The 27407-nt window shown below is 36.3% G+C and overlaps 2 protein-coding genes across 2 annotated transcripts in view; both read right to left on the bottom strand.

Annotated features, from left to right (window-relative positions):
• LOC306853656 (lethal(2) giant larvae protein homolog 1-like) overlaps window positions 1-15669 on the bottom strand; it is a 45753-nt gene extending 30084 nt beyond the window's left edge. The window contains exons 1-2 of the mRNA XM_079391222.1: window positions 15412-15669; window positions 13967-14064 (exon numbers count right to left, since the gene is read on the bottom strand). Coding sequence (XP_079247348.1) covers window positions 13967-14064; window positions 15412-15492 — 179 coding nt within the window. The 5' untranslated portion in view covers window positions 15493-15669. The remainder of the gene's footprint in view (window positions 1-13966; window positions 14065-15411) is intronic.
• A 1426-nt stretch (window positions 15670-17095) lies between these two features.
• Window positions 17096-27407, bottom strand: part of LOC306858592 (unconventional myosin-XV-like) — a 40374-nt gene continuing 30062 nt past the window's right edge. Inside the window, exons 52-64 of the mRNA XM_079399187.1 lie at window positions 26945-27017; window positions 26760-26833; window positions 26553-26635; window positions 26328-26458; window positions 26151-26245; window positions 25984-26061; window positions 25791-25887; window positions 20037-20197; window positions 19748-19881; window positions 18622-18755; window positions 18400-18533; window positions 17382-17522; window positions 17096-17230 (exon numbers count right to left, since the gene is read on the bottom strand). Of these exons, the coding sequence (XP_079255313.1) occupies window positions 17129-17230; window positions 17382-17522; window positions 18400-18533; window positions 18622-18755; window positions 19748-19881; window positions 20037-20197; window positions 25791-25887; window positions 25984-26061; window positions 26151-26245; window positions 26328-26458; window positions 26553-26635; window positions 26760-26833; window positions 26945-27017 (1437 nt within the window). The 3' untranslated portion in view covers window positions 17096-17128. The remainder of the gene's footprint in view (window positions 17231-17381; window positions 17523-18399; window positions 18534-18621; window positions 18756-19747; window positions 19882-20036; window positions 20198-25790; window positions 25888-25983; window positions 26062-26150; window positions 26246-26327; window positions 26459-26552; window positions 26636-26759; window positions 26834-26944; window positions 27018-27407) is intronic.

Genomic DNA, 27407 nt, shown 5'->3' on the forward strand with positions numbered 1-27407 from the left:
GGAGCACAGGACACACTGTCAGCTCGACTGAGTCCAGAATAAAAGCTCAGACTGTATGGCACTGCCACACGTCACCCTGCCACCTCACACGCAGCGCTCTGAGAGCTACTTCAGCTGCTGCCTAATCAAGCCCATAATGTCTTACACAACCAGACTCTTGAAACGGCACCCCAGACGAACTGCTCCATTCTGAAGTCCCCTTGGTTGCCATGGCAGCATCTCAATTATGTCACACAGTAACAGGCATACTGTTATTTGAAGGGGCTCGTATGCCCCAAAAAAACGCTACACAGTGAAAAGGTTCAAAAGCTGGGAAACAGGTAACATCTTATACCAATTATGCATAACCTGACAACATTAAAAGGTCAGGTTAACATCTCAGACAATGTTGTTCACCAGATAAATGGTCATAAATGGTTTGTAACAAAAAAAAAAAAAAAAGGTAATGCAAATGTGGTTTTTGCAGTTTTTTAAAGGGTTATTTCACCCAAAAATGAAAATTCTGTCATTAATTACTCACCTTCATGTTGTTCCAAACCCGTAAGACCTTTGTTCTTCTTCAGAACACAAAATAAGATATTTTTGTTGAAATATGAGAGCTTTCTGACCCTGCATAGACAACAACACAGCTACCACGTTAAGGCCCATAAAGATAGTAAGGACATTGTTAAAATAATCCATGTGACACAAAAAGTATTCCCGTAGCTTCTTTAAGTTACTATTGTTGAACCCCTGATGTCACATGTGCTATTTTAACGATGTCCTTACTACCTTTCTGGGCCTTGAATGTGGTAGTTGCATTGCTGTCTATGGAGGGTCAGAAAGCTCTCGGATTTAAACCACAATATCTTAATTTGTGTTCTGAAGATGAACAAAGGTCTTAAAGGTTTGGAATGACAAGGGTCATAGTAGTAAGAGTAATTAATGATAGTAATACGATAAAGTAGATTGTAGTAAGACAACATTTTATAAATAATGTAAATGCACTCAAGGAGTAAAACTTGCTTTCCAAAGGATTGTCATTCTTACTGTAACTTCTAATACCACATTTGGCAGACGCTTTTATCAGTTCTTGTATTCATTGGAAATCAAACCCATGACCTTGGTGTTGCAAGCACTAATAAACTATAATAACTAAAATAATAACAATAATATTAATAAAGAATAATACAAAAACTACCTCTAAAGGATGAAGCAATATACAATATGAACTGGACTTCATTGGATACAATATGAATTGGACTGCATTGGAGAAAGTCCATAGAATGGCAGTTACGTAGGATGTGTCCCTTTGATCAGCTCCACTCCATTCTTAAGGATTACATCACAATAGGCAGAGAAAAAAGGAAGATGGCGAAATAAGTGGCGGAGATGATCAAAAGGGAGAAAATGGACATAGTAAGGTGAGGTAGAAAAAAAAAAAAAAAAAAAAAAATTGGTACATCACCAAAAGAAGGTCCAAGCATAGAGCACAGAAAGGTGTCTGAACCATGCTGGGAGTGCAGGGCCTCCGTGTTGAGTGTGGGAATTACACAGAGAAGTAGAAACATCTGTAAAATGCTCTCACACTCAGCTCTGATTACTCCACAGGTCATTAACATGAACAGAGAGGCCCTGTCATTTTTCCCCCACAAAAACTCCCCCTACAGTCAATATAACAAGAATTAAACCCTCCTTTCTGAGCCAACCCATCCACCTCAGTGCATTGCTAATGGTGCGGGGAGATTACAAATCACGAGATGGCTGCACTCTGGGGAGGGCACAGCATGGTTTTGGTTTGGCACATTTCCTGTTTGTGGTAAACCATTTTTAAGATCCATCGCGACCCATTTGACAACTTTAACATAGGAAATTCTGTCTTCATGCAGGCTTTTGTGCGCTAGACAATCTAATTTGAGAGACCTTCACATCCTCACTCATAGCATCTTTCAGATAGGCTCGGAATTCTGTATTCAGAATTCATTTCCTTCAGCTACATGTCTCACATGAATACTAGTGTTTCCATTGGCTGTAACAAGCAGACACTCAAAACAGAACCTGGTATTCTCAAAATACAAAGAACATGAATTTTAAGTTAGCGAAGGCATCCAAATCAGCTCAAAAACATTTAAAAATTCACTCTTTTCCCCACAAGTAATCCATGAAAGTCAAACTAGTATTAGATGCCAATAAGACTCTGCAATGCAAATTAATTTGATTAAGATTATCATTATAGCCAAAGAAGACATTAATGCAAAAAGAAATAGATCCTAGTCAACCTGAAAATTTTCCTTTTAAATTGCTAATCTGGATATCCAGTACCTGAGCAGGTGTTCGGGTTTAGAGATATGAGAGAAACTTTCATTGTGTATTTTTTCCTCTCTTTTTGTGTTCTACAAAAATGTCAAGGAGTTCAGAATAACATAGGGGTTAGAAAAACAACATTTCATTTTGCATAACCCTTGTGAAAATGAAACTAGCTTACTCAAACAAAGTACTACTACTCAAAAGAACTTGAGCACAAACTTTCACACTTAATTGAAAATTAATTGAAATTAAAATGTATTGCAGTTTAAATTTATAAGAAATTCTATGAGCTGCCTTTTTACCAACTTAAGTGTGATTTAAGTACATTTATATGTAATTTCACAATTCTAAATGTCTTTGAAATATGTTTAAAGTGTCCTTGTGAATGTACTGACATGCATTTATGGGCATAATTCCATTATGGATTTGAGGAAAAATATTCTTTAAAGTCATTTCTGCTTGTATGACTGATACAGTTTTAACCTGTAATTCAGTACTTTGCGTGTGCTTTAGTATGTTAGTCAATACATAAAAATACGCTAAATTTCAATTGGTTAAATCTACTTGCAAAATATTTTGCAAACTTATTGCCTATAGATACTTAGTATATTCAAGTTCTCATAAATTGGCTTCTGTGTAAATTTGAATATTGATCAACCGGAGGAAGTTCAAATAATTTTACTCAAGTAACATCAACATTTTGAAGTTTGCAGTATACTTCTTTAAAACAAGCACAACAAAAGATTAAACCAATGATTTAAAAAGTACTTTAAAGTAAAACATTTAATTTCGTCAATACAAAGTGCACTTTAGTGAAAGTGGTCATGAAAGTACACTTTAAGTACACTTAAGCGGCCTTTCATTTCACTAACATTATTACATTCACATTATCTTATCTGCAAGTACAGTTTTAATACTTTTAATCTGAAGTACACAAATGCACTTTCAATGCAATTAAGCACACTTTTCCCATAGGAAACAACACATTCAAAATAAATGACTTACATTTTTCATGATCCAAAAAATATAAATATTTAGCCACTCTATTCTAATCTTCACCCTCTCCATTACCACAAAAGAATTGAACCATGTCAAAGTCATGTAACAATCAGAACTCCCCTCCAGGGGCCCAGATTGCTCTCACAACATAAGCCAAACACACTCTCAGAGGGCCTACGCCGATCATCTCCTCTCCACATACTCTGAACAATGCTCGGCAATTACTCACTCAAGCGCTAACAACTAGTTAGCAAAGGATAATGCAATTTCACGGTCTGAATAGTGACAAATAGCAGACGCTGTGTCCGAAGTCTAATGCAGTAAACATACATTGTCCTATATTGAAGAGACAAACCCAAGTAATTATGGAGGTTCTCTCTATAAAGAAAAAACAATTACAAGTGTTGCCTGTTGAATGAGTCATTGAATGATGGACGAAAGCCAGATTGTTTATGCTAAAAACACAATATCCACCATTTTTTAGATACAAAGTCACTTGTTAACCTTGTATAACATTGCTTAAAAGTACCATATGATTTGAGATGCATGAACGCAACCTGAGATTCCTTCTAAAAAGAAAAAAAAAAAGCATATGATGAAACATTTGACATACAGCAGCTCCAGCTGAACTTTGGCTTAGTAAGCGGTTCTAGAAACTGTAGTTTTGGCAACAAAGACTGAACCGTGAACTTTGTGTTACCCATAGTGCATGGCCATTTTCAGTTCATGTCACAACTGATTAGACTGACTGGAAGGAGATTCCTTCGCCTGTTCTGCTTATTTCCAAAACAGGCGAAGGTCCTTATAAAAGAAGACAAGCAAACCCTTTCCCATCCAGTAACTTGCCACAATTCGTAAATAAATGGAGGCCCTTTAAGTAGAAAGGTTTGGCAGCTAGGGGCATGAAACAGAATTCAATGAGTCTTCTTCACTATTCGAGTTTCCAAAGGTCTATAGATTTCTTACCGGCCACTGAAGTGCACTACAGGGGGGGAAGGGGACTGATTTTGAGCTCCCTGTGTGTGTCCGTGAGGCTCACAACAGAATACTAATGGCTTTAGGCTGAGACACATGAGAGAAAAGATATGCAAAGAGACATTTAAACTTCCCTCAGCAGAATCAGGAAAAACCATCAGGAAGAAACGGCTCCAGCAAAAGATAGAGCAGTTATGAATGAACCTATGAAGAGGCGTTGGAGTGTTTCCTCAGCTGTGTTCAATCAGAAGAGAGGACATCCCTATGCGAGAATGTGAAATGTGAGCGCATCAGTCTTTCATGAGGCAATCTGCCTAACTAAAAGTTGTGATAAGGCTATGCCTCTAGACCAGACAAATGTCTGAGTGTTTGCAGTGGCATAGATGCAAACTTCCTGGCTCAGATCAAAGAGCTGCAGTAATGCCGCCGGGAGAAGAAAACGGATAGCTAGCGCTCTAGGATAAGACTCCATGCATACAGATCCACTTACGCAGAGCTACTGCGCTTGATTGAGAAGACAACCGATGATAGGAAAGACGACTGACATTTTGAATATCTACCAAGAATTATATCAACTCCACTTTAAAAGTCACAGCACATTTGTGGCATAATTAACATGGGAGAGCAACTTTAGACATTAATGTGTGTGAAAGTACTAGTACATTTAGTAATATTCTTGACAGATGATTCACACCAAATACAAAGAAATGTGTTAAATTAGGAGGCAGAAAAACCCTGTAAGGGTTGTGCCGACTAGTCAATTAATTCTCCCACTAATGTTGTTTTGGTACTAGTCGTGACGACCCTGGGCTTGTTTCACACATGAAAAGCAGCTTGCATTTATTTGGCATGCATACAGATTTAGTTTACATTACTCACACTGTCCACTTCAGCGGCTGCATAGGGTGAGTAGTTAGCAAATAGTGGTCTACATTGCAAAAGATTGTGTTGATAAACTGTTCTATAGCTTATAAGAGGAAAATGTTAAAGAAAAAGAAAGAAAAGGATGGTTGATTAATTCACTCTTCACAGGGAGTTTGATTGACAGGCGATCTGACAAATCATAATGCCGAATCTGCCATTTTGTCTGACAAACAAATCAGACAGGAAAGTAAATTAATGTCAGTGGACATGACCTTGAAAATGGTGTGTATTGGAGTCTTTCTGTGGTTGAAACAAGATGTTCATTCATGTTTATTTTGTGCTATAATAATTAGTAAAGAGGAAGAAATGATCGGTTAACAGGCAAGAGAATTTTAAAAGCGGAGACTTTGTTTCATACCAAAAGTAAGCTGCTCTGTCTTGTCTGTCTGCATGTTGTCAGTTTCCTCTTAGCTCCGCAATGTATTTTTCACTGCGTGAGAACATGAGGTGTGGCATGAGAGCACCATGGCTTGTCGGATGTAGCAGTAGTAACTAAGGGGGCGGGTTTTTGCTAAGGGTCAGTTAACATTAGGATGTAGATATGCTGCTCTTCCGTAGATTAGATTTCAGAAAATTCATGACTCTAATAATTCCCTTCTTGCGCGTTCATGACGTCACGTAATACACAATGACGTTGAAAAGGTCACGGTTGACTTAGGCGGAAGTACCGAGTCAGTGTTTACAAATGTGCGGAAGGAGGACCATATACACATATTCAAATGTCTTTGTGTCAGTTTATCGTTTAAAATGCCCATTTGTGCGTATCCTGGGTGTTTTAATATTAAAAAGCCTACTGACTCGGTACTTCCGCCTAAGTCAACCGTGACCTTTTCCTCATCATTGCGTATTACGTGACGTCGCGAACGCGCATCACAGAACAGAGCAAGGCGAGCATTTGTGCTTATAAAACTTAAACTTTTTTATTTATTTTTGAAATGACCGATCGTTTCGCTAGATAAGACCCTTATTCATCATCTGGTGTCGTTTAAAGCCCTTTGAAGCTGCACTGAAACTGTCATTTGGACCTTGAACCGTTCGGGTCCCATTGATGTCCATTATATGGAGAAATGTTTTCAATCAAAAACCTTAATTTCTTTTCGACTGAAGAAAGAAAGACAAGGACATCTTGGATGACATGGGGGTGAGTAAATTATCAGCAAAAGTTTTTTTAAAAGTGAACTAATCCTTTAATACTTTACAGCTGTTACTTGAAGAAATAAACATACTGGCAAATTCATTGCCTTTCAAAACAATTGCCATTCTCACACTGAAACAAGCCATCCATCCGATTCATACAAATTCAAGGACTGTGGAAATTTATATGAATGCATCTCTGAAAGGAAGAATGACTGTCTTCTGGAAATGTTCAATGGCATTTTCTTTTCATCCCATCTCCATTTAATGACTAAGACTATAATTTTGACTGAAAATGATTTAAAGGCTGAAATGTAATGGTTTCATTTGATAAGACTTGTCAAATCTTTAATTATATCAGTTATAAAGTCGTTTAAATCATCGTTTTTAAGAGTAATTTTATGGTTTAGCATTATGTTACCATAGACATTGGAGTTGTTTCAAAACCTCGCTGATATCTAAACGTAGTTCTATAGCAATATCAAATTCCTGAAATAATTTAAACTACTGTTACAAAAAATTCTTCTTAAAGTAAATATTTTACAGTATTAAAGAGAGTGTTTTAGCTTGCATTAGCATTGCTGTTCTTTGTGTACTCCAAATACTGGTACCACAGTGGGGTTAGATGTTGCACTGGCATCTATTGATGTGGATCAGCACATTTTATGTAAATTACACTGATACTATTGAGTTTTATAGAGTGGTTAACTCAATTATTTTCCTTACCAATCCAACAAAACATGAAACAACTTGGACATCACTACTTATACCATACCAACTAATGCTTTACACTTGACCTTTTTGATGTAGCCGATAATCATTCATATCCATTGTGATATTGGAGTATAAATGGCGCCTGTTAGATTAGGTTAATCAGCTCTATAATGTGCACTGAGCAAATGAGGGGGATGCCATAGTAATGACAGAAATTCATTCTGGGGACCGCACCTCATTTCAGCACAGACGCAGCCGACAACAGAAGCAGCATTTCTGACAGTTACATGGCTCAGCCAGCCAGACACTGTCAATCACGAAAGCTGTCGCTAATAAAATCTGAAGCCCATCCTGATTACAAGCTTGCTCCAGCGGTGGCCCGGGAAACCATTTCAAAAGACATCTTTGAGATGAGGACCGGCAACAAAAGTGCAGAGGAATGTCCTCTTACAGCAGAGGGTGAACCTAGGGCACAGCCACATGCATTCTTTAGGAGTGAACCCGGCACTTCCAACAGCTCCTCTGTCCCAGCAGTCTCATTACTTTCCATTTCGCCTTGCTAAAAACCCCTCGTCTGTCCCCCCCTTTAGCTTTAAAATATAGTCCCCACCCCTGCGCCTCAATTTGTGGTGGCAGCGGAGACACATTTATGATCAGAGAGGCTCCTATTACATTGAATGCTCACTAAACTGAGGCCAAGAAACAAAAGGCAATTGTAAACATCTCATTTAGATGCAAGCTTTCAAAATGTCAGCAAATGTTTTATTTTAAAAAAAAACATATACGCTCATAAAAATGGCAGGACTTTAAAGTTTGTTCACAATGCCTGTAGAAGTAATGGCATAAAAATACTTAAATTCATAACCTAACCTGATTTCCATTATTTGGTTAAACAGGAATGTTTGCCTACAAATGGCTTGCTAATATCTATCTGGACCTTAAAATTCAATAGGAGAAACAATCTTATAATTGAAAAAAACAAGTACACACCTCAGCTTCAGGTACTTTAATGGTGCAGTTAATGGCTTTGTCACAGAACAAATGAATCCAGAGCTTCCGTTAATGGCTTTGGACAGATCCTGGACAAAGTCTGATGACAGCACCCTTGATCAGACACACCTCAGACTTGGCAGTTCTGGCGTCTGACATCGAGATGACCGAGGCTGTAGAGCTATGCACATCACAGCAAACTAGCCTTTGATGTGCAAACCACACATCTGGAGCTGAAACCAACCCAGATAAAATGGAGCTTATCAAACCACAGCAGCGTTCCAGTTCTCTCAAACTAATGAAGAAAGCACTGACAGCTTAATCAAATAACTCAGCAGGAACTGATAAAATGCTGGGCAGCTGTATGCTGTGTTCAATTTATAAGCGATTCATAAAGAACTTGCTAGTTTTTTCATCCAGCAGGATATGGCTATAGATTCAGCCAAAGTTAACGCATGACCCATAGGAAAAGAGTCTGGGTCTCCACTGCTCTTAATGAATTAAAGACAGGAGTGCAGAAAGACATAAGCAGGCCAACATGGAATCAACACACATGAAGTCCAGAGAACTGAAAAGGCCTTAATGTAGTACACATCCCCCACGATTGCATGAATGTTAATTACAACAGTTTTTAAATTGTGGTTAACGCAAAGTGTGAGAATAGTTCATGTGTACATGTCAGCTCATGTCAAATTAACAAGTTTGTTGGTGGGCATAACTTGTGTTTCCTGCATTGCTTTACAGCTTTGACGCTCTTCACAGGATGCATTTAAAAACATATAGCGCAACTTGTCCGTTACACTCAGACGTACGTGTATGTCACAATACAGAAAAAATCTACCGCAACTTTAATGAAGAGTTCAAAAAGACTCAGGAGTCACTGTTTCGAATCAGTCTGACAAATCCTTATTTGAATGAACTCACTAAATCCAGCTTCTGAACCATCATGACGACTCACTAATACGCGAGTTCCATGTCAATGATTTATTAGTTTAATATAGCCATAAAGCTTCTCTTTCTGCGGCATCAAGAAAGAAAGAAAATATATATTTTCTCTTTATCTGTATACCTCAAAGTCATGTATTTAGGTTCATCCTTATTTTCATAGATTACTAAAAGCCTTATGACAGGAAAAAAAAAATAAAAATTAACTTACATTTAACTAACTTTAGTTTCCCCCCCTCATATTTCACTGTAAAACATTTTCAGCGGGTCTTGAGATTGATCATCTCTCTCTAGCAGGGTCCTAAAATAAAAAGCTCAGAGATCTCTTGGATTATTAAATATTTTGGCTAATTTGATTATGGTTTAGCATAATTGTACCATGTTTAAATGCATTCCGCAGAATTTTTCTAAAAACAAGCTAGCGTGACACCAAGTCATTTAGCTTTCCTTGTTAAAAAAAAAAATGAGGAAACCTCTGAACAGAACTTATAAGTCTCTCAAAGAGAACTCTTAATGACAGAAGAGAGAAATTCGCCAACACTAAACTAATACTATATTGCCAAATGTTATTCAAAGACATCCAGTTTTAAAAAGGATGGAGACAGACTGGGTAAACCAAACTTTGATCTCTCATCACACCCCCTTCAACACCCAATCAGAGGGAATGCCTTCAAAACCAAACCTCTCATTACTCAACCTCAGAGCACCCTCTTTATTTACACCGCCCAGTCCCTGTCCTCTCTCTCCATCATGAGTTTTCTTGTCTGATGGATGAGGCATTAGTTTGTAATAGGGGTGTGCGATATAACGATTTTTGATCGTGGACGGGATCTGCTTTTTAAGAAATATCGTAGTATCGTGCTACAGCGCACATTATGTCAAATACAGTTCTGGTCTCCGTCTCTATACAGGTCCTTCTCAAAAAATTTGCATATTGTGATAAAGTTAATTATTTTCTGTAATGTACTGAATTATGTTCATTTATGCACTCAATACTTGGTCGGGAATCCTTTTGCAGAAATGACTGCTTCAATGCGGCGTGGCATGGAGGCAATCAGCCTGTGGCACTGCTGAGGTGTTATGGAGGCCCAGGATGCTTCGATAGCGGCCTTAAGCTCATCCAGAGTGTTGGGTCTTGCGTCTCTCAACTTTCTCTTCACAATATCCCACAGATTCTCTATGGGGTTCAGGTCAGGAGAGTTGGCAGGCCAATTGAGCACAGTAATACCATGGTCAGTAAACCATTTACCAGTGGTTTGCAGGTCCCCCAAGGTCTGTGAGCAGGTGCCAGGTCGTGCTGAAAAATGAAATCTTCATCTCCATAAAGCTTTTCAGCAGATGGAAGCATGAAGTGCTCCAAAATCTCCTGATAGCTAGCTGCATTGACCCTGCCCTTGATAAAACACAGTGGACCAACACCAGCATCACTGACTGTGGGTACTTGACACTGGACTTCAGGCATTTTGGCATTTCCCTCTCCCCAGTCTTCCTCCAGACTCTGGCACCTTGATTTCCGAATGACATGCAAAATTTGCTTTCATCCGAAAAAAGTACTTTGGACCACTGAGCAACAGTCCAGTGCTGCTTCTCTGTAGCCCAGGTCAGGCGCTTCTGCCGCTGTTTCTGGTTCAAAAGTGGCTTGACCTGGGGAATGCGGCACCTGTAGCCCATTTCCTGCACACGCCTGTACACGGTGGCTCTGGATGTTTCTACTCCAGACTCAGTCCACTGCTTCCGCAGGTCCCCCAAGGTCTGGAATCGGTCCTTCTCCACAATCTTCCTCAGGGTCCGGTCACCTCTTCTCGTTGTGCTGCGTTTTCTGCCACACTTTTTCCTTCCCACAGACTTCCCACTGAGGTGCCTTGATACAGCACTCTGGGAACAGCCTATTCGTTCAGAAATTTCTTTCTGTGTCTTACCCTCTTGCTTGAGGGTGTCAATGATGGCCTTCTGGACAGCAGTCAGGTCGGCAGTCTTACCCATGATTGCGGTTTTGAGTAATGAACCAGGCTGGGAGTTTTTAAAAGCCTCAGGAATCTTTTGCAGGTGTTTAGAGTTAATTAGTTGATTCAGATGATTAGGTTAATAGCTCGTTTAGAGAACCTTTTCATGATATGCTAATTTTTTGAGATAGGAATTTTGGGTTTTCATGAGCTGTATGCCAAAATCATCAATATTAAAACAATAAAAGGCTTGAACTACTTCAGTTGTGTTGTAATGAATCTAAAATATATGAAAGTCTAATGTTTATCAGTACATTACAGAAAATAATGAACTTTATCACAATATGCTAATTTTTTGAGAAGGACCTGTATACTGTACAACACGACATACAGCAGGAGAGTTACTCAGACAGGACACTGCACTTTTCGCGATTGCAATAGTACATTATTTGCACACAAGCCTTGCTGGTTAAATGTTTCATCCGCGCGCTGGTCTGACCTGCGCTTTTCTGAGCGCATACACCTGAAGCACACGCACTAAAACCCTTTATCTTTTGCGCTAATACTGTCAAAACACACAAGGTTTACATACAGACTGAGTTGGTTATTTCTAAAATTAAAGTAAATAAGTTAGTTAACAGAGAAACGGATGTGTGCCTGTATATTAGATGCATGCAGCTCTTAAAGGGACAGGACACCAAACATGCTGTCGACTGTCATTAAAGGGATAGTTCACCCTAAAATTTAATTTCTGTCATTATTTATTCACTCACATGTTGTCCCAAACTTCTATTAATTTCTTGTGCTGAACCCAAAAGATGATATTTTGAAGAATGAGGGTAACCAAACAGTTGCTGGTCCACATTGACTTTGATAGCAGGAAAGAAAAATCCCATGGAAATCACTGAGGACCAGCAACTGTTTGGTTTTCCACCTTCTTCAAAATAGCATTTATGTTCAGCAGAAGAAAGAAACTCATTCAGGTTTAAAACAACTTTTGAGTAAATGATGGTATAAAAATAAAACATTATGACAGAATTGACAGACAGATGACAGAATATTTATTTTTGGGGGAACTATTAATTTAACGTTAACAAAACGCAAAGAGAAAAATCACTCACTATTCCTGACTGAAAAACTTTAATACAGTTGCTTTCGGAATCAGTCTATGCAATGTTTTATTTTTATATTTGTTCATTCAATTTCATTGAATGCGCTGCTAAATACACCTATTGTACCTGAAAATAAAGCACTGTTTGTTTTATTTGTATATTATGTGTTTTTGTAATGTGTATCTTTGTTCTTATTTTTTAATAAGAAAAATAAAATAATGACAAAGATTTTTTATCTTCACCCACTTTGGCCTAAATATCTGCCGTGCATCTTTGTCTTTCTAGTTTGGCTGTAATGCTCAGACAACTTGTGAAACCAAAATAGTAAAACTACCACGACAATGAATCGTGATAAAATCGTGAATCGTGATATTTCTAAAAAAAAAACAATCGTGATATGATATTTTTCCCATATCGCCCACCCCTAGTTTGTAAGTGCTGACATATTCGCTCAGATCTGGTGAGTGGCATGTTGTCAGACCAGGCCTTCCCGCAGCTAGCACCCTCCCCCTGAGTGAGTCAAGGCTGCAGACCGAGCGTCTCTCAGCTGGGCTGTGCCTGGCACTACCAACCTCCTAAAGCTCAAAGACCTGTACTGTACCACCACAATCACTAGAACATCACTGATATTGCCCATATCTCAGCTTCCATCTCAGAAAAAAAAGCAAGTGTGACTGTGGAAGAATGTTGGATGTATTCCATGATGCTTGGCCTGTCTGACCTGTCCGGTTCAGGAGGACTAGATAATAACAGCTCACCAGAGGAGTCTCCAACACTTTATTCTGATAGTATCCTCCTAAACATTCCTTCTACCCACTACAGACTCAAACATTCAGGTCTGGACAGTGTCGGCTGTAATTATGACAATTTAGAAAGGTTTGTTTTCAAAGTACAAGTTTTAGAGGACTAGCACAACATGTAATGAGTGTACAAAAACAAATAACTCAAGTCTTTAACACAACAGAGCCATACATCCAGAGTAATTAATCACAATCAGCGAACCAGAAACTAGGCCATTCCCTCACTGCATTGTATTATTGATCTAGATAAAATTGACCAAATCTTTCTCAACATGTTATGAAATGCTCTAAGAGTTTGGAGAAGTATCAGCAAGGATGTAAAGTGTTTAATTTTATAAAGCTGAAGACGCTGGTATTAATGGAAGATGTCGGTGTTTCTCACAAAGGTTTGGACACACACAATTATACAGACAAGTACAAATTTCATACAAATTACCTATATGAATTTCTTTAAAATCTTGTTTTAATGGATGATTTGGACTGAACACTTAATTGAGAGACTCACTGTAATCTACAAAAACAGTGGCTACTTATAAAATTATCAAAATAAATACATAATTTTGATTTCTCAATGGTTTTTTTTTTTAAATGTTTAATTTATTATTTGAACGGGGTAGATAAACAACTGAGAAGGTGTTTCCAAACTTTTGAGTAGATATAGACTCAAGTTCAAGTGTTTGGGGCCAGTAAGATTATTTAGCTAATGTTTTTGAACGAAGTCTCTTTTGCTCAGACAAGCTGCATTTATTTGACCAAAAACACATTAAAAACAGTGACACTGTAAAATAATAATATTACAATTTAAAACAACTTTTCTATTTCAACAATTTTTAAAATGTGAATTTTCAGCAGTCATCACTCCAGTCTGTCACATGATCCAAATCATTATCAAAACATTTCTTATTATTGTAACAGTTGAAAACGGTAGTGCTGCTTCATATTTTTGTGGAGACTGGGCCATTACTTCAAGATCCTTTGATAAATAGAGAATTCTGCACAGCAATTATTTGAAATCATCTTTTTTGTAACAATGTCTTTACTGTGACGTTTGCTGACCCCAAACATTTAAACAGTAGTGTACATTAACAAAACAATTAAACTACATCATTCACTCTGTTTGAGGAAATCACTCACAAAAGGATACATTTTGATGGCCCCTGATTTAGTTCCAATGGCCATAAGCTGCAGTTTGGGATCATAGGCCAAAGCACTTGGCTGGTTTGGGAATCCATGTTCAACTGTCTGAGTAAAAGAAGAGAAGAGGAAATCACACTTTCAGAACTTGAACTCACACGTAATGTACATCTTATAGACTTTTGAAATCCCTCTTTTTCTGCTGAGCTTAAAAAAAGAAACTAATTCATGCTTCATTGACCTCTAATGAGCCCTGATGCTACAATTAACTATGCAGTAGATCTAGTCAGTGCAGTCTTGTCAGGAAGGGGATTTCCTTGTTTTTACAAAAAAACCATAACACAGAACCAAAAATAGCAAGGAAGGAAATCTAGTAGATTTGACAGACAATGTCAAACTCATCTTCAAAAGTGATTTGCAGAAACATGTTTTTGGGCAATTTTAAAAACGTCCCCTTAAATCAACACCAGACTTGAAGTTGGCCGAATGATGCAGATCTCTTTTCACAGGTTGACAAAGTGTGACATGATAAATAACAGGACCTTCCTATAACATTACACACAGTGTCATGACACTTCATCAGCATTACACCGCCGCTCTGTTTCTCCTAAACCATCTGTGGATAAATGTCATCAACAGCATTTGAGAAATGAACAAGAGTGAAGATTTTAATACTCTAAAAACATGCATAATATGATCTCTCTCATTTCCTCCTGTTTTGCTTTACACTGAGGAGGAGGAGGGTAGAAATGTTTAATTGTGCTGTAATGGTGCCAGAGTTTGGTCATCAGTAAAAAGCCTACAATCAAGCTCTTTTTAAGAGCAGCCTCATTTCAGAGAGCTCTACAAATGCTCATAATCACCCTGCAGCTGCCAGCACCACTGCAGGATACACTCAGGGATCAATAACAAACATTTATCTATTTTCAACTAAATAAAACACTCATTGAGCTAAATAAATTGCGCTTTTAGCAAAAATACTAAAAATAAATAACAGGCTATATATATATATATGATTATTATAGTCAGTCGGTTATCAGTCGTTGTAACGGTTAAAGTTACAAACATGAGAAAACTTTGAGGTCACTCACAATAGACAACAGGCCCGATCTGATTTAATGAGCTCCATTGATAAAGATGAATATTACACGCAAACACAAATTTCTCATTCTCTTCAAGACATAAAAGTCCAACTGTGCACTAACAAAAAGAAAAACTACTGTTTCAAACAACTTTCATGCGTTATATTGTCATAAACCATTGCCATATTAGCAACTGCACATTAATAAAAAGAGAAAGCAAATGAAATAAAACACGTTCCCAATAAGTCACGTGTGAATACATTTCCTTGAATTAAATGTTCTTTCAGTCTATTTCAATGCAACCCGTAACCGCATGCATGCTCGAGAGAGAGAGAGAGAGAGAGAGAGACCCAACGCTATATATCCCACATACCTTATTGAATGCAAACAGATCCTGTTTGATTTTCTCACGATGAGGGTCGTTGCCCTGCCGTCTGAACCTAAACTTCATCATCCTGAAGCCGAATCAGAGAAATATCACAGCCCGCGCCGTCTCAGATTGATATCAATTCCGTTAGGCGTGAATCGGTGCAAAGAAACAATGTGATCCTTCGTGCAAGCTCCAGTTTCTTTTGTATCCACTCCTCAAGCCGTGCAAGTTTTCAGCTCTGTGTTTATGCAGTTTGACCACAGGGCAAGTTCACAGGAACCACGTCTTGGGAGAGCCAATCAGAATGCAAGAATCTGTGACCAATTCACCAAGCCACGCCCACCGCTAGCGTGCATGTAGAAAACACGGATCAGGATTCCGCTGGATTAGCTTTACTTCATTTGAATTGCCTGGCTATGGAGAAACCAGCCAATCAAATCATCTTATTTTAGTATTATTTATATACAATTAAAGTTTTTATTAAAATTAAGTAACTTTTATTTTTACATTTCCTTTTCATCTTAGTTAAATTTTTAATTATATGTGTTTTGTCATTTATATATTACTATTTAGGTTTAAATTATTTTTATATAAACTTTAGTTTTATTTAACTTTTTAATGTTTTTATGTTGCTTTTATTTATTACCAGCTAGTAATTTTAGTGCTCCAACCTAAACGTATTCCAGGTGACATTTGAAATGTTTTTCATGTAATATATATATATTTATTTACTGTATATTGAATTGTAATTTACATTTTTGTTAATTCATCGTAATTTGTTGTTTTTGCTAATTCAATTAACAAAAATGTTCAAATAGTTTTTGTTTTATTTAATAATAATGCTGCTGCTGCTTTTTTAAATATATTATTCAATGATTCCTCAAATTATGCATCTGCTGTAAATAAATACACATTTGGGGAAAACAGGTCAATTGTGACTTTCTTTATTATTTAGAATCTAGTTCACTGCCCATTCACATGACACAAATGCAAACAATATATCAATATTTAAAACATAATAGTCTCAAGTAGTGCAAATCTCGTTCACCATTCCTGGCTGGTGGAATAATCTTCCCACCCCTATCCGGAACGCTGGATCCCTGGCAATCTTCAAGCAACAACTGAAAACTCATCTCTTTCGGCAGTACTTGACTCATCCTAAACTCAAAAAAAAAATAAAAATAAATTAAAAAAAAACCTCTTTCCCTCTATCTTTCTCTCCGCTTACTAGCTTGTACTTATTTGAACAATGACTGAGACTTGGTGTTACGAGCACTTCCTCTGTCTGATTGCCTCTTCAAGATTAATCGCTTTTTGTATTCCTTGTAAGTCGCTTTGGATAAAAGCGTCTGCCAAATGACTAAATGTAAATGTAAAATGTAAATCAGTATTGAAGAGAGGACCTTCAAAACAAGTGGCTAAAAATAGTTTCCCTCTCTCATACAAAAATAAAGTCTTGCTGATCACATGTCCAGAACTAGAGGTATTTCTATACTGTTTTAAATTATAGGCCCATATGTTCAACCTAATGGAATGCATGTAAATTATTGTGCAAATAATTTAAAAAAAACAGGCTAATCCTGGAACTTAGTTTTGAAATTGCATACAGGCATATTACACTATCAATAATGACAGGTGGCTTTCGACATGTAGGAGTTTAATAGTGTCTGATTGCAATTATTGCCATAAAAGTAATAAATAACATCTGTGAGAAGGGGTGCTAGAGCAGCGTGATTTCACTGGGCGGCAGAGTAAGTCTCTTCTCTCGTACTGACAGCAGGTTCTCCATATGCATGGCGATAACACGGCACAGCTCAAGACTCTGTAAAGGAAAACGCACAGGAATAAGCGCCGCCCACACAGGCTCAGTGAAAATCAGATTAACAACAGACCTTAAAAGGGCATTAAAATGAGCAGATATTGCACGATTAGATTATGTGATGATTTGCAATCATATATTCCAAATTCCATACCTGGTCCAGTTGTAACTGTGTAATGCGTTGAGACATGAGATCACCCAGCATTATCTCCACGTATGGGTAACTGGAGCCAGCTGTGGGCCTCTGTGTGCGGGTGGACTGGACCTCCTTCAGCAGAAACTTCACCATCGGCTCCTGAAGAACATTGAAAACAGCTGTGACGTCTGTATGTGACCGTTATATAATATCATGGGAGGAAATGCAGATACATTTGCAAATATACAGTAAAATGAACACTTTAACTGTGTCAAAGCAGATGACATTCAAATCACTGAACAAAAAAAAACATCTAACCTCATCATTTAAATCTCGCACAAACACTTTTACTTACTTTACTTTTACTTTTGTCATTTAGCAGACGCTTTTGTCCAAAGCGACTTACAAATAAGAAAAAGTAACTAAAACTAAAAAGTTACAACTCTATAAATACTATCTACCCACATATTTAAGAAAATAAAGAAATTAAATAAAATTGACACATGCATATAACAACAACATTTCAATAATAAACATATCAATGAAAAAATTAAATAAAAAGCTACTGCTATCCCTTGCCGGTGTCCCTGCCCGGTGGAGTCGCACGGTAGAGTCGATGGTCTTTACACTCTTTACTTTTTTTTACAAACACATAGTAATAATGTAGATAATAATAAGAATTGTTTCTTAGGCAGCAAATCAGCATATTAAAATTATATCTGAAGGATCGTGTGACATTACAGACTGGAGTAATGGCTGCATTTAACATTTCACAATATTACTGTTCTTACTGTATTTGTTATCCAATAAATGCAGCCTTGATGAGCATAACAGACTTATTTAAATCACCCTCAAGTCATTTCAAACATATGGCTTTCTAAATAGTGACAGAATTTAAGTTTTTAGCTCAGCTATTATCTAAAAATATGCTGTAGTTTTAGAAATACAGCCTAAAAACACTGGCCAGAAAGTCCTGAGGTTTTTTTTTTTTACATAGGCTTTTAGTAAGCATTGGAAATAAAGGGGTTAAACTTACATGAGTATCTTTTCTTAGAAAGTTCAGACCATTTTGATTGACAGCCAGTATGCATGGGGTGTCGATAGCACTATTAATGCTGCTCAGTATGTAGAAGAATGACGAGCCAAACATGGGATAAGCACTCACAAGCCCTGAAACAGACACAAGCACAACAATCAGTGTTTGGAATAAAAGGCAGTGCACCTTCACATTGGCTGTTGTCCTAAGTCAACACCTCACCCAGAAATTGTGCTTTGGCCTGATGAGGAGTGAGGGCCTGCACCTGCTGCATGTGCTGGGTCACCATGTTTAACCACTGCTGGTGCCGCTGGAGACCGAAGAGCTGGGTGGGGATATACTCCTGAACCTCATGGCTGATGGCAGAGAACAAGAGACTGTTAGTATATAGAAGAGGTAACTTACTTATATTACCCGAGGGTCATCAGCCAGGTGCTGTTCTCCATCAGGGGCCAATTGAACAATTACAATAAACACAACTCTGTGTTTTTATAACTTTGAATTTGACCTATATACAATTATGGGCACAGTAATTAACATGTGGACAGATCTCTTCAAAGTGACTCATTTCTCCCTCATACATAGTAATGATCCTTGGGATTGTATTTCCCTGCAAGTTTCTGCTGGAAGAGCAGGCAATTAGCGGTCTCATTAAGAGACCAGAATGATGGCAACCAAGCTTGATTGATATAGATCTCAAACTATAGTTTAAAGTTTGGGGTTTTTGAAAGAAGTCTCTTATACCCACCAAGGCTGCATTTATTTGACCAAAAATACATTAATAATATAATATTGTAGAATATTTTCACAATGTAAAATGACTGCCTTCTGTTTAAATACATGTTCAAATGTAATTTATTCCTGTGATAGTAAAGCTGACTTATCAGCATAATTACTCCAGTCCTCAGTGTCACATGATCCTTCAGAATTCATTCTAATATGCTGATTTGCTGCTCAAGAAACATTTATTATTATTATCAATGTTGAAAACAGTTTAATATCAATATTTTTGAGGACACCACTTTTTTCTCTGCTAAACAGAAAAATAAAAAGAACAGTATTTATTTGAAACAAAAATCTTTTGTAACATTATAAAGGTCTTCACTTTCACTTTTGATCAATTTAATGCATCCTTGATGAATAAAATAATCTTACAAACCCCAAACTTCTGAAAGGTATATAATAATAATTTAAATGTGTATAAGGATTAAAATTCACAGGAATCTATTCACACATATGAAGTGCAATGGTAATTTGGTTCAGCGGAGTAAATGTGACCCTTTTTTAAGCTTTCTCTGATTGATAAATTCAGTATACTGTATGATGTCAGTCAGATTAATTGCATTACAAGGTGGGCAGGTAGATGGAGTCCTTGGCACGATGTTGCAGAGCTGCCAGTTTTGACACTTGCTGAAGCTGCTGCTCACTGGCTTTACCCTGTGGGACAACACTGAGCAGCCCTTTCAAGTAGTCAGGGGACACCTGTAAAATGTGAATGAAGATCAGATTAGTAGCCTGAACAGAGAAAACTTAGATCATATCAAGAACAAATGCCTCAGATCTTTGTAACTTGTGCAATAAGCCGCAGAAAACATGAAAGGAGTGTCTGGGAAATTGAATCAGTCTGGCTGATGTACCTGATTGTAATGCATAGTGACTCCGAGCTCATTGTCAAACTTCAGTGGCTGCATCCAGATCACTCTTCGAAACCACAGACTGTAGTTGCTATCAACATGTTCAGCTTCTGTAGCAACATCCAGGATGTACTCCCTTTTGTTAAGAGGGCGGACATTCTGACCTGGAGAAAAATCGACAACGCATGAGAATTCAGCTTTCAATCTTTGTAACACTTGTATCATCTTAAAGGAAGTTCAACCAAAAATGAAACTTTGTTGAAAATGTTCTCACCCTCAGGGCATTCAAGATGTAGCTGAGTTTGTTTGTTTATCAGAACAGATTTTGAGAAATGTAACATTACATCACTTGCTTACCAATCGATACACTGCAGTGAATGGGTGCCGTCAGAATGAGAGTCTAAACAACTGATAAAAATTAACATTCACTGATGGAGTCATGTGAATTACTTGTGGATTATTGTGGTGTTTTTATCAGCTGTTTGGACTCGGCACCCATTCACTGCAGTGTATCTATAGGTGAGCAAGTGATGTAATGCTAAATTTCTCAAAATCTGTTCCCATGAGAAACAAATTAATCTACATCTTCACTGTAAAAAATAATTTTGCACTTTAGTTGTTACAATTAACTTTTTTAAGTTGACTCAACTTGCAGTATATGAATTTGTTCATTCAAATTAATATGCCTCAACTAGTTCTTAAGTTGACAAAACTAGCCATTTGCCCCATCAACTTAAAAAAATGTGTTGAATCAATTTAATAAGGATATCACGTTCTTAACATCACTTATCGCGAGATCTCGTGAAGACTTACAGAAAGAAGACGTTAGTCAGCCGTCTTGGTGAGCTTCTCCACAGAGCTTGAAAATGTCCTCAAACCAACACATTTGGTAAGTATATTTGTATTTATTGGTTTAACATGATTTTACAATTACGTATGTTGTCTAAGAAGAGTACAATATGGTTTAAAGCGTCGTATTTTGTAGTTAAATGTATGCCAGTGTTAGTTTCGCGGCACTCTTAAGCCTCAAAATACACACAGTTCCACATTATTTTCCATATAAATATTATAGGGCTGCCACTAACGACTATTTTTATTTTGATTAATCTATCGACTAATTGATCGATTCATCTAAACGATTAATTTCCCGCAAAAAAAATCAACAATTTTACTTTACTAATATTTTATTAAACCAAATGAAATCCAAATTTCTATGAAATCCTTTTTTAAAGCAAAAGTGAAGTGCAACACAGAGTGCAAGAAGCAAGTGTCCATCTCAGTCCAAATCACTGAAATCACAGATCAGTATTATAGTGTGAGAATGACAACATATCCACGTGTTCTAGTAATAATACAATTATAATCAAAAAACACTTTTTAAAGGAGTATTTACCAGAAATATTATTTACCAGAATTTATTTAGGTGAAAAATGTAAATGTGCAGTATTTCTGAAAAAAAATATATATATATATTTATTCATTTATTGATTTTTTAATATAAAATCAATTAATTGGAGATGCTTTTGATTATTAAAATTTTATTTAATCATTAAAATAGAGTATAGAAAAATGAAAATGGAAAAAAAATTAATTTGGAAATAAAACAGATTTCATAGGGCCCAATAATTATAATTATTTTTTTGTGGTAATAAAAATAGATTTCAGTGAACAATAGCTTTTAAAATGGCTTAAAATACATATATAATAGTAATGATGCAATAATAATTAGTTCAAATAAAGTATCAAAAGCAAGGAATCATATGGTTTTATTGAACAAAACTGTTAAAATACATAATTCATCAAGGATATGTCTGTTGGCATTAAAGTTGTGGGTGACCAAAATGAGCACTATCTACAGTGATGTGGACCTGGTAATAGAAGAAATGGTTATCTGCGGTTGTAAGATGTAAGTTTTCAATATAGTACACAGCACTTACTGTATGTCATGATACACAATGTCACAATACTAAAATAAAGCCAAAATAGGATAGTTCACCCTAAAATTAAAATTTGTCAAATATATATATATATATATATATATATATATATATATATATACAGGGCTTGACATTAATAAGCATTCTCAAATTTGTCATTTACTTGTCCGAGTATAAAAGTTACTTGCCCAGAGAGAATGTTTTATTTTATTTTATTGCGTTATAATTATTTATTGTAGTTATACAAAACACATTTAGTTTATTTAGTTAGATTTTTTCGTTTTAAATAAAATAATGAAAAAAATAAAGTGTGATTAATACTGTTGTATTTTAAAATAAAAAGGGAGTATTAATTACAAATACAATTATTTTTATTTTAAACTTAAAAATAAAATTTACTTCTTTATGAATTTTCAAACTTAAATTTAAAAATGTTTCATTAGAGTTCAGTTTAATCAGACAGTTAGTATAATAAGACATTTGGGCTGTTACCAAACAAATGAAATCAATATCAACAAAATGAATCTTTGCAATGTTGAGGAAACACAGAAGCTGCATCTGAAGTGGCATAGATATATTTACCCACTGTTTAATGCAGCTCTGAGGGACATGGAATGCTTTAATCTGCAGTTACAAATGAATAAATAATGTTTTGATTCATAACATTCTGAATACTGATATTTGAAATTATAAAAAAAAATAATAATAATGTAAATGTGAAATTAAGTCACTGTTTATAAGTGAGTCATTGCGACTGAACCGAATCATTTAAAGGGTCGATTCATTCAGGAACGAAACACTGTCACAGTGCTGTGGCTGTGTTTGGAGTTATTTTTGTTGGTGAAACAGAGCGAAAACAGGCAATATGGTGTCTAAAATGTAATTCTCTTAATGTTTATTGAATCACTGTTATAAAATCACATTTGTAATCATGATGGTTTTGGAGCAAAAAAAAAAACTGGCTCTCGATGTTCGTGTGAAATTATATAAATATATACATTTTCTTCTCCCATATCTTGAATTTTCTGATCATTCTTCATGCATTGTAAAACTGAATCATGCAGTGAAAGAACGCACTCGCACGAGCTAGTCTAACCTAGACTTCTTTATGTAATGTGTGCGTGCACTCTGTAGGTGTGTTTTGATTCTTGCAATATACTCGATAAAACAACAATTATGAAATTATCGCAAACGATATATATCGCACACCCCTATAACAAAGGCTATATCATAAATAAAGGCAGTTATTATTGTTTTTGGTATTGACTTTTTCAAGTTACTTGTCCGATTGGGTAGTAAATTTCTCTTTCACCTGCCCGTCCAAAACATTCACTTGCGGATAATGTCGAGCCCTGATATATATATTTTTTCCTTCAGTAGAACATTTTTGGCTGAAATGTTGGTACTTGGTGATTCATAAAATTTCAGTTTTAATGTCATTTTACATTAGATTTTATTTTTGTTTTTTTTCTGAATTTCTATATTCTGTATTTCTATTATCTCTCTCTATATATACACAAGCACTCAGTATTGTGTTGTGTATTTCTACTAAGAGCTGTGTTAGTTGTTTGGGCATTTTGCAGGTAAAAATAGTTTATGCATGTTTTAACCACTAATTTTATAGGGGATTCGTGTTTAAAATTATTTCACAGTTAAAGGGATAGTATAAAATAAAAATGATCTTTAATTACTTGTCCTCATGTTGTTCCAAACCCATAAGACCTTCAAGATCTTAAAGGTAAACGGAGTAAAGATATTGTTAAAATAGTCCATGTGACATCAGTGGTTTAACCGCAATTTTATGAAGCTACAAGAATATATTTGTGTGCAAAGAAAACAAAAATAATGACTTTATTCAACAATTCCTCCTTTTCTGTGTTAGTCCGTGATGCACGTTCACAAGAGTACCACGTCGCATGTGTGTTCCTCTGCTCGTAAACAAAGCGCAGCACATGGATGCTCTACGTCAGAATGCCAGCTCCTCAACAGGACCGCACATGCGTCATGATACTCTCGTAAACACGTGGCCAAGACTGATAATATAAGTAAATATTTATGTTGTATGTCAAATGGAACATTAAAGTGACCGTAAATTGAATATAGTCTTTCTAAAACTATGAAGCAATACATGCGAGAATGTGCCAATAAACAATTTTTTAAACCACTGGTGTTTTCAGCATTGACTAACAGCATTAGAATTTTGTCGACTGGTCTCACACATCCCTAATGGCTACAATGTCAGATAAACAGTAGAAGAACTGAGAGTTTACATGGTCCAAATGAACCAGACTCTGACATCAACCGAACCTGGTGCACACAAAGTTCTGGTGTTAAAGCACCCTTGTGTTCTTGGTCTGATACGCCTAGCCATGCTCATGTAATTTGCGCCTTTTTTTTTTAACTTGGCCTCTTTATTGCTGCTTGTTGTTGTTAAATATTTTTTTACAGAATGTATCACTGTAGTTTAAGTAATGTACAGTAGTATTCTATATTGATTAAATTGTTATAATTGTATGTAAAGAATTTATTCTTTTTTTTTTTTTCAGCCATCTCATGAATTGAGATGACATGGACATCTTGATTGTGACTGAGGAGGAGCAATGGGAAGTGCTTCCAAAAGAAACCATTGACGTTGCTATCATTTTGGAAGAGCTTCTTGTCCTCACCGATATCTGTGATGTCCTAAAAGCATTTGTGCTCCTGATGGACATCATTAACAAAACACAGTACAGTTTCGATGTTCTCAAAACTTTGCACAAACATTGGTGGGAGCAGCTGTTCTTCGCATGTTTACTGGCTATGAAACATGTTACTCTGCAAAAAGTAGGCTGTTTTTTTTTTTTTGGAAGTAGATTTGACCGTTTTGGTTCGTTTTTGGCACCTTTTTTAACATTTTGAATGCACTTTGATGCATGCTCTGACCTCTGACTTATATTGAATTCCTCATCTGTTCTTTTGATTAAATGTGCATTAGTGAAAGGAATGTAAATATTTACTGCAATTGTTTCAAAGAAATTAAATGTTAATGTTCATCTATGTTTATTTAAAGATAGGGGGTTTTAATACTAAACACAATAATGCTAAGTAGGATACTGTCAAATTTGAAATCAAATAAAATAGCATTCTGCATATTCTTTAATGTCCATGAGCTGTTTTTCTCAAGTACTGCTAGGCAATAGAAACTTGTTGTGTGGGCAAATGACATAGTTCAGCCAGTTGAATGAACTTAACATTACAAGTAAGAGGAACTATTCTTGAAAAAGTAACCTGGCTGCCTTTAAAAAAGTAAGTTGACTCAACAAGATGCTTAGTTTAGCCAATTTTTGTTTAGTTTGCACAACTTATAATTATAAATTTGTTCAACAAAATGCTCCGTTTAAATAACTAAACGTTTGTTGATCTCACAAATTTTATGTTGTTTAAACTTGGATTTAGGTTAGCACAACTTGTCTTGTTGGGCTAACTAAAAACTTGTTGGTTAGACAAAGTATAAAGTTGATTCAGCTTCACCTTTGTTAACCCAACTAATAATTCTAGGTTTAAGGAACTCCAACATGTGTTTAAACAACAAAAGTTTTTTAGCTTATTTAACACAACATTTTAAGGCAGCCAGGTTACAAATTATTTAAAGTTGAATCAACTTATTTTTTACAGTGTTGGATGACCTGGGGGGGGGGGGGGGTAAATTTTCATTGTTCGGTGAACTATTCCTTAAATTAAAATGAGTCTTTCATTTCCTAAGATAAGTGAACTATCATATCAGCTACTACAAACAATCCAATATTAGATTTTGATTGTGTTTTCCTTTTTGTCATCTCACCTCTGTTTGTGACCACAAATATAGCATATTCATCCAAGGCTTCAAGTTTATGCAGACCTATCTCATAGCACAGCTCTTCAATGGCATCCAAAGCAACCTTCAAAGTACCAAAAAAAAATTCGAACCACATTGTTCCAAATAAATGAATTACATGGTTGATCAAGCTGTATTAAATATCACAGAGTCAACATACTGAGCAGGTTTTGATCTTTAGATGGCGTTCAATTCCACCAGGAAGAAGAAACAACTGGCGTTTGGAGCTCCTTCCAGCCTTGAAAACGTTGGATTGTGCATGTTTAAGCAGACATTGCTGAAAATGTAACTAAAATTAGCATAACAATTTGTTAATGTGCAACTAACCAGCATAGCTTTCAATTCCATCCCATCAGGATGTTCAACACGTCCACCATACTGGAACGTCTTCCTTAGGTTCTGCTCACAAGCCTTGGAAATACCTGTCAATATATCATGTTTGTGTAATCATCAGTCAGTATCTCATCTGTGTAGGTGTAACATGTAGCTGAAACAGCACTATACCTTGAAAGTGCACTCCTGGACTTGCACAGATGTCTAGGAGGTACTTCAGCAGGTAAGGTTTAAGCGCCTCTGAACACTTGTAGTATGCAGTGAGGATGTACAGCAGCCTCCAGCCCCTCTGACAACTCTCCCTGCGAAATACAGAAAAGATCATCTATGTCTCTGCCTGGCACATTAAAATGAACCCTCCATGATTTTATCATTCAGAAAGAAGCAGGCTCATACGTCTTGGAGCTGGTGTTCGCTGTGATCTGCTTGAGGACTTGGCAGTACGCTTCATCTCTCATTAGCCCATACTCGCCACTCAGCTGCAACACAGATTATTCATGTTGCATATTGCAGTGGCATTAAAGACATTTAGCATGTTCCTGTCTGGTTATCTTAATAATTCATGATGGGAATTCTTATTGCGCTATTTGAAGAGCTGCGTACCCTTAGGATGGTGCTCACAACCTCCTGCTCAGTCTGGCCTTTCATAGGGTAGTCTCCCATAAACTTCATTATAGCTGCAAGAAAAGAATTATTGAAGTTGTATTACGTAGTAAACATTACATCTTTATAGATGACAGTAAAAAATATCTGTCTCTTAATTAGTTTGCGTTGAACATTCTGCTTACCAAGAAACATCTCTGCAGCTACTTTGTTCATGTTTTCGTCAGTGAACTCGATTAGGGACTCTTGAATTGGAGACTACATAACCAAAGCAAAAATGAATCAGAATAGGCACATTTTTGAGAGGTCTTGCTTCATGGTCTTTAAACTTACAGGAATAATTCATCAACAAATGAACATTTTGTCATCCTTTACTCACCTTCATTCCAAACAAATCTTTTCTCAATAGTAATAATAATATAAAAGGTGTTAAAATATGCTGATGCCACACTGATCTATAAGGCATCAGTTCAATATTTAAGTCATCATTCACTGAAATAAAAACATTATATTCACCCTAAATCTCCTATGTACAATTCATAAATTACTCATTCTTTGAGATGTTTCTTTTCCACCGAATTATTCAATTTTGTGAATAACTTAAAATTCGATTTGTTCATCACACAAAGCTATCATATGACCTCAGTA

This window comes from Barbus barbus, assembly GCF_936440315.1.
Source record: "Barbus barbus genome assembly, chromosome: 3".
NCBI classification, from domain to species: domain Eukaryota; kingdom Metazoa; phylum Chordata; class Actinopteri; order Cypriniformes; family Cyprinidae; genus Barbus; species Barbus barbus.